This window comes from Camelina sativa, chromosome 12 (assembly GCF_030686135.1).
Source record: "Camelina sativa cultivar CO46 ecotype springtype chromosome 12, ASM3068613v1".
NCBI lineage: Eukaryota > Viridiplantae > Streptophyta > Magnoliopsida > Brassicales > Brassicaceae > Camelina > Camelina sativa.
The window spans coordinates 4,847,204-4,855,248 of record NC_141891.1 but is presented as its reverse complement, the minus strand read 5'-3'; the positions used below and the strand labels follow the sequence as shown (position 1 = coordinate 4,855,248).

Sequence of the window (8,045 nt, the reverse complement as noted above, 5' to 3'; positions counted from 1 at the left end):
AAGAAGAGTCCAACTGTTAAGAAACCATTTTAAGAGTCCAATTAATGACAAAATGGGCTCGGCCTAATAATCTAATAAAGTATCAAGCTTGCTATTAAACTTTGGCTAGGGAAAAAATGAATGTGAAGAATAAGTGAATTTTTTATCCTTAGCAGAATATTAAATTATGCTGATTGATGGAACATGAAGTTTTATAAAAAGGGAATGAGTTTTCTGATTTTTTACACGTTGAGACTTATTGTTTGTTCGGTTCTACTATCCTTTGAGAAAAAAGTCTAACAAAATAGCGCCTAGTCAGAAAAGAGTCAGATATATTTCTTCTATAATTTGGACAACGCAGATGAGCTAATATCATTTCTTCTTACAGAGTTGGATTCTGACTAATTAAATGTAAAGATTACATCAAAACATTTTTGCATTATTCCACTTTGTGGGTGAGTTAGTTGTATATCAAATTATCAACGAATAAAACTGAACCAGATATGATGTATTCCCCACATATCGTATTCCTATTCTTGTATTAAACAACAGTTGTCTTTTTTCTTCTTTTAAACGACAAAACTTGCCAAGAAAAGCAATCCAAGCACAAGACATATTAAACCTCTATAACAGTAACAAAATTAAATGCAACCGAACGACAATTATAACCATAAGAAACAAAATTGCTAACAAATGCTTAATCAAAACCGCCATTGAGTAGCAGAAACTTTCTATAAGCGTCGTATAAATTCCTTATGTACAAAATGGCTTACTATAAGATCTCTCTCCATCCTCGTATGAAAATTGCAATATTTGGACTAATATACGGTTTCTAACAACCAGCAATGATCCGAGCAAGGTCATGCTTTCACACAAATAATCTCCGTAAAAAAAATAAAAATATATCATTTACTGCTCATTTCGGGCCTCGGCAGCATCAACAATACTCCTCATAACATTCACTTGCGTTTGAAGCGACACAATGTAGTCTAAAGTTTCTTGTAACAACAATACGTCATTGCTCATTAACTCTCCACCGGGGACAACGTTTCTTAATCCTTGAGTCCGTCTCTTGACGAGCCTCTTAGCTTTTGATGCTGCCTCTTCGCTTGCTGATTTTGCTTTCCTCCTCAAGATCTTCTTGCTTCGTCTCACGATCTTTCTATGGCAAACAACCTTCTTAGGCAACTTCTTGTTAATTAATGCTTCAGCTTTGATGCCGGAGAGCATCTGGCGTACGAGGAAATTGTCCTCGGAGGCGGTTTTCTCGATTAGGGCTCGGCTCCAACAAGTTGTTCCTTTTCTTAGAGACGCCATTGCAACATCTGCGGAGAGCTTTATTGCTTTCTTTCTCTCGGAGACGCTCGCGTTGTCTATCGAAGGACGACAAACTTGAAGACCCATTTGCCATTTCTTTAGGAATTCTTCATTCATTGAGCTCGTAGGCTGCATCCTAAAAAATCCTAATCAAGTAAGAAAACATACACAATTGTGAGTAATTCTATTCAATAAAAATAAATTGAAGTATAATAGCGTAATCATCCATGATGCCTTTTGTGCATCAAAGAAACATACATCAAATCATAATCACCAGGTTATTTTTCCGTTTAGGGTTCCTTATCATAAACCAAAAGAGACATGAATACATACCTTTTTAAAGAAATTTGTTTTTCTTCAAGGGTCGTCAAAGATTGGTAAGAACAAATCTGCCGTCACCTCACGAATTCGTGAACTCGACGAGAGAGATAGAAAGAGAGAGGCAGAGAGGTAAGGGAGAGAGAAAGGGGGAAGGAAAGGGTCCATTTTAATTGTTTCAAAAGGAGAGGGAAAATGGTGGGGGCAATAGGGGGATAAGAGAAGCACATGCATGCACATGCTATCCATGGCCCACGTTCCCTTTTGTATTACCCTATAATTTAGGAAACTTTTGTCGATTATTATTTGTTTCCGCCGAAAATTTGTGATGATGTATACGTTTTTGATGTTTTAAGTTTTGCAATTATATATGTATGCGTATCTTCTTTTGTCAACTGCGTAACTTCATTTGGGGTTTTTTTTCACACTCTGTCTCTGTGACCACCGGACCAATATAATTATCTCGCATCGTATATAGTATAGGTTATAGGTATGTATGTTCATCTAACATATAATCTTTGTCTGACAACCTTATCAATCAGCGCTGTCACGACATTATCTAAGCACGCGAAATAATCTAGATTATCTTTGAATTGGTGTCATTACTTAATTAGAACACAATAGCGAAAACATTTATCTCAATTTTGAGAATTTAAAATGTTAAAGAACGTAAAGTATTAGAAGCTGTGATTCTCCAGTGTTGCATATTGAGACCTAGCTCCATCAACATTATAATTATGTGCTTACCGTGGATTAAATAGTCTGTTTGATTATATAAATTGTTAGGTCCGTCCATCATAACGAAAAGGTTAATTATCAAAGAAAACGTGTAAAATAAATATGGTTACAAAACTAGTTATCAACGCATAAATGGATGTTTGTTTATAATTTTGTTAACGAACTTACTTAGGATCTATAGCTGTCCCTGACGATTGTATGTGATCGATTCACTTTATCGATCAAACAATATTCAGTTTAATTACCGTCGAACAATGAGTAAATCTCTGAATGATATATACAAATGATCATAGTACGTAGAATTTAATGGTTATAGTGATAAATGATCGCGATCAATATTATCATTCCCACCAATTATTGATCAATAATATACATACATAAAAAATAAAATTTGAGAATTTTATTATTCCTTTCACTGCTCCGTGGTCACACACGGTGAATTATTTCATTTTTGTTTTCATGCTAATAGTGATACATTCACAACTACGTATCAAATAGTAGTATGAAACTGATCATCGTCACGACAATAACTATGCCATAACTTTTTGAACACACATACAACAATAAATAACATCAATGGTTATAGTGGTGAAAACGTGGCGATCCGCAAACTTTGGGAAAGGCTGGTTTTGAGAAAAGAAACAATAATAATTGTTGACAAAAAAAAAGTATTAAATTTTACTTTGGACATTTCAATCGAGAAAACGAAAAATGATATTGATAGATGTGCATGAATATAAGACATGGATGATAGTGATATTAATAGATGTACATGATGAATATATAGAGAAGTTGATGTTCTATAAATAAAGGGGGAGAAATAGTTTTGATATATAACTAAAATTTGTTTTTGTCCAACAAAATACATCGAACATGGATCGTCGTCTGGTGTGTGAGAATTTATTTTCCAATGGATCTCCGTAATTTACGGGAATCTCAACAATCATTCTCCAAACTCTACACGCCCACCATCTCATGTCGTCACTAGGCTCATTGTGTTGTGCCTTAAAACATCCGATACATACCTTACGACGTCGTTACGGGGCAATGCTCTTACACGCACGCGCCCACCGAAGCGCGCATGTGCACACGTGGAGGGACCCTTGTCCATCAGTAATGAGGGACCTATTGGTTCATACTATTTTACATTTTTTTTTTTGCTCACCAAAGAGTGATTTCAACGGTGGTCCTCATTTCTTGTCTCTGAGAGGGACGGCTGTGATATGCTTCAACTTCATTTGACACGTAAGAATTTCAGATTTACTGACAGGTCGATTGTTATAATAGTTTGATAATTTTCCAATATTTGAGGATTGGTTGTACAATCAAGTTGTTTTTAGTATTTTGAATCTAGAACACCAATGGTCCTGATCTACATAGATGTATCTCGTACTTGAATTCGCAAAAGACCTTTGGGATTGAGGTAACTGTAGACAGATGTAACTTAAGTATTTAAATAATGTTTGAGATCAGTGGTGGCGTGGCTGATAGTTTCATCACTCATCATGGTGATTAGATAGACAATATTTGTGGCATAAATTGTTCTTTATTAAAAAAAAAAAAAAAAAAAAAATTGGAATAAACCTAGAGTTTTAACTCTTGGACGTAATCAAGATCAGAGAACATAAAAGTCGTGAAGAATTTAGAATATTGGGATAAATCTAGCTAGAGTTTTAACTCTTTGATGAAATTATATTTTAATGCATATGTTTATTAAAATTTCATGTTTTATTCATAATCAAATGAAAAGTTGATATCAGATGTTAAGGAAGGCTAGAAGTAAAATATATATAGTTTTGTTTAATTAATATGTGTAAAACAACCTAAACAACATTGTGTAATCTGAAACGAAGAAATATGTTTTAAATTTTAATATAATCATTTTTTAAAATATAATCATAATGTTACCGACTACCTATTTTTCATTCAACTTTATCTAAACCTAAGATAAATGTATATTATAGGTAGGCTATGTGATATAATTTGCAGTTAAAAGGTACAACCGACGTAATAGTGAGTGGATTAGCTTCATTTTTCATGGTATCTAGTATCTACTATTTACGAGTCTACGACCGATACAGCCCAAAAGTCAATTAAAGTAACTGTTTTTATTTCAATTGGATAATAATACTTTGGGGTATAATCTAAAAATCAACAAACATAATCTTCTTTTAATGATATGTTTGTCCCCTTAAATCAAGGGAAGATTAGTGGCTTCTTCCGTACTCTTCCAAGGACAAAGTGAAAAATTATCCTTCTCTATATTACTAATAAATTAAAACTACTTAAAACTAGCTAAAGTAGTTTTTTATCGGAGAAGTTTGAAAAACTTAGTTAAGACTTATGAGTTAAGACTTTACTACGAAGCGATAATAAAAACGTCATTGCATACATAATATAATTTATCAATATGACATTGTTAACTGAAACATATGAATGTTTGCAAATGGCAACACAACGTACGTACTAACCAAATAAGCATTGTAAAACATGTTAAACAAGATTCGGGTGTACATCATGACAAACAAATTACAACGAAACAGAGTTTTGAATTGTAATTGAAATTGTGCTAGTTGCTAATTGATGTTGGAGGAGTGGTTTTTTTACTTGTTTTCCACATGGGAAGTTTCTCTCGTATAGCGATGACATTTAATACTACACGATGAGACTTTATTTTGGACTGCCTTTATGCTCTAAGTTCCTTAATGCTCTAAGATTCCCAACAAAATACATATTTTGGCCAGAAACATGCATTATATCTATTGTACATCCTTCTCAGTTGGATTCAATGAGCTCAGCTTTCCGTAGTTACTTTAGCGGAAGGAGGTCTCACGTAAAGTGACCTTCTCTCCCATATATTTGTTCTGGTATCGCCTACTTCGTTATCTAGGATCCCTCTTTTCACCAAAAAATGATCAATTGTTAAAATGTGAACCTATAATACAGGATCATTAGCAGAAAAGGGTTTTAGACATCTAAATATTTATCATTTGCAGGAATATTAAATATAAAACTCTAATAGAAACATAACAAAAAAGTTAAAAAATCTTAAACAAGTGACTGATTATCTCGTAATTCTTAAATCGCGTTTTGTAATTGTGAAAAGGACCAGCTCATTTTTAGGAAAAACTGTGATCACGATATAATGACTACACTTATAAATTTTGCATAATATAATAAATTAAGGATGAGTGTGATTTTAATGCACCAATTGAAATTGAGAAATAATGAAAATTTTATTTTTAAAATTTTGTATAGTAATATTTTAAGTGAACATAATTTGTATCTTTTAAAAGTACAAGTTATCCTAAAAATTAATAACAAAATACAAATATAACAAACTTAAAATATTTCTTCTAGAGTAAAAAATAGAAGTAACCATAAGAGTGTAAATATCTATTCTACTTTTAGAGATCTCTATATTTAGAGTAAAATATAGAAGCAGTTATTGGAGATGGTGTAACATGAACGTATATCGAGAACATTGATCAGAGCAAAAAGTGAGATTCACAAGGTGAGAGAGAGGAGACAGAAGAGATGGGGAAGATAGAGGAGTACAAGCCTGCAATGGCGCTGACTATGATTCAAGTGAGTTATGCAGGAGTGACTCTTTCTGCAAGAGTTACATTGGTTAACGGATTAAGCCCTCGGGTTTTTATCCTCTATAGGCAAGCCTTTGCAACCATTTTCATCTTCCCATTTCTCTATTTCTCCAGGTAATATTACAATCACCCATCTCTCCCAAATGGAAATGTGAATTTATAGTTTGTTAATTTATATTTCCTTCAAAATCACCCTCCTCTATATCTCCTAAATGACAATGTAAATTTGTATTTTGTGAATTGAGTCACATCTCATATAAATTGTTCTAACTTTTGATGTATGTGAGACTCTAACATAGTTAATTCTTCTTATTACGATGTGGATTGTAGGAGAAAATCAAATGTAGTTATTTCATCTTTGGATCTAAAGAGCTTTTCTTTAATATTTTTGGTCTCGCTTATAGGGTAAGTGTATATATATAAGTTTTAACTTATATTTCTTAGGAACTCCAAATAGATGAATTTGGACTTATTCTTATTATTTGTTTGCAGCCTTACAGTCAATCAAAATCTGTACCTTGAAGGTCTTTACTTAACTTCATCTTCCATGGGAAGTGCTGTTAGTAACATCATTCCTGCACTCACTTTCCTAATCTCATTTCTCGCCGGGTATATGCATATACATTTATATGGAAATTGTGTAAACGAGATTGATGTGTCAGTGTAACTAATTATTTCTGATCTTTAGATACGAGAAAGTGAATCTCCGGGATATAAGAAGCTTCGCCAAGATTGCAGGGACGATCCTCTGTGTAGCAGGAGCGGTCTCCATGACTCTGCTTCGTGGACCAAAGATTCTCAATTCAGGATCAGCTATACCGCTTGCTAAATCGGTATTGGGAGATATTCTTATAGACCAGAACATGTGGTTGGTTGGTTGTTTATTCTTGTTCTCTAGCACTCTTTGCTGGTCCTTTTGGCTTATACTTCAGGTAAACTTCATTAAATAAACCAAAGATCATAAACCCTTTTTTTAAAAGTTTCTTGCCTTACAAGAAAAGTGGACTTTGGTTCAACAAAACCCTAGGTACCAATCTCTACATATTATCCAGATAACCTCTCTTTATCAGCATGGATGTGTTTATTCGGAACAATACAATGTGCGATTGTCACTTTCTTCCTGGAGAAGGACTCAAACGCTTGGATTCTTCATTCCTACTCCGAGTTTGCCACATGCCTCTATGCAGTACGCACATACACCATTTCTCTGTTTTTTTTATTAAGCAAAAGTTCTAATCATGAAATGCGTTTGTAAGGGAATTGTGGCGTCGGCACTTTCGTTTACAGTCCAAGCTTGGGCTATATCAAAGAGAGGTCCTGTGTTCGCTGCACTGTTTAATCCTCTCTGTACAGTCGTTGTCACAATCTTGGCTGCTCTGTTCTTCCAAGAAGAGATTTACACTGGAAGGTAAGAACATTAATTCTCTTAAGAAAAACTTAAGATTAATACAATCCATAAACGTAATCTGTTTTATCTTTTTTTCTTCTTCTAATCATTTGGAATAGTTTAATCGGAGGATTAGGGGTGATAGTGGGACTTTACATTGTGCTATGGGGAAAAGCAAAAGATGTCATGGTGAATCAAGAACAGATGAGAGACAATGATCAGAGCTCAGAAGTGAATATTCATATCGAAGATTCTTCAAACACAACAACCCGTAACAGAGATCTCAAGAATCCTCTTCTTTCCAAACACAAATCAACTGATGAAATTCAAACACATGAACAAGTAAAGTAATATAAGATATTATTCCATTCTTTTGTTTTCTTAAATTTTGAAAGCTGCTTACTCTAATAAAAAAAACGTAATACATGCATGATTTATTAATTAAAAATCAAAGTCTAGCTTAAACATACTCTCCTAACGCAAAAAAAAAAACCCTGCGAAATCATGGATTGTTGAAACCATTGGAACGTGCATAACTCTCTTCGCTTGTTGTTCCGGAAGGCGCAACATCCCATACCATAGACGACAATGAGGATTATAAGGAAGACAATGTTGACAGTCGCAACTCCTTTCCATGAGCTGTTAATTAAGGTTGTCTATGAATCCGGCCACTTAGGCTTTGCAAATGGTAATTGTAGCTTCTA

At 33.8% G+C, this 8,045-nt stretch overlaps 2 protein-coding genes across 2 annotated transcripts; one reads left to right on the top strand and one right to left on the bottom strand.

Moving 5' to 3' along the window:
- Positions 1-676: 676 nt before the first annotated feature.
- On the bottom strand, positions 677-1,762 carry LOC104730275 (transcription factor IBH1-like 1). The gene is made up of 2 exons (XM_010449419.2): positions 1,630-1,762; positions 677-1,442 (listed from the first exon to the last, which is right to left on the bottom strand). Exon 2 carries the CDS (start codon positions 1,429-1,431, stop codon positions 889-891), a length of 543 nt encoding a protein of 180 aa, XP_010447721.1. The 5' UTR covers positions 1,432-1,442; positions 1,630-1,762; the 3' UTR covers positions 677-888.
- Positions 1,763-5,802: 4,040 nt separating this feature from the next.
- On the top strand, positions 5,803-7,789 carry LOC104733200 (WAT1-related protein At4g30420-like). The gene is made up of 7 exons (XM_010452802.3): positions 5,803-6,068; positions 6,285-6,359; positions 6,447-6,563; positions 6,643-6,886; positions 6,982-7,140; positions 7,211-7,362; positions 7,461-7,789. Exons 1-7 carry the CDS (start codon positions 5,890-5,892, stop codon positions 7,690-7,692), a joined length of 1,158 nt encoding a protein of 385 aa, XP_010451104.2. The 5' UTR covers positions 5,803-5,889; the 3' UTR covers positions 7,693-7,789.
- The last annotated feature ends 256 nt before the right edge of the window (positions 7,790-8,045 follow it).

What these genes read in the sequence shown, in the direction of transcription:
- LOC104733200 (XM_010452802.3), top strand. Translation starts at nt 5,890, where the DNA reads ATGGGGAAGATAGAGGAGTACAAGCCTGCAATGGCGCTGACTATGATT. An exon ending in CCATTTCTCTATTTCTCCAG is followed by an intron (nt 6,069 to 6,284) that starts GTAATATTACAA and finishes TGTGGATTGTAG; the next exon opens with GAGAAAATCAAATGTAGTTA. An exon ending in CTAATCTCATTTCTCGCCGG is followed by an intron (nt 6,564 to 6,642) that starts GTATATGCATAT and finishes TCTGATCTTTAG; the next exon opens with ATACGAGAAAGTGAATCTCC.
- LOC104730275 (XM_010449419.2), bottom strand. Translation starts at nt 1,431, where the DNA reads ATGCAGCCTACGAGCTCAATGAATGAAGAATTCCTAAAGAAATGGCAA.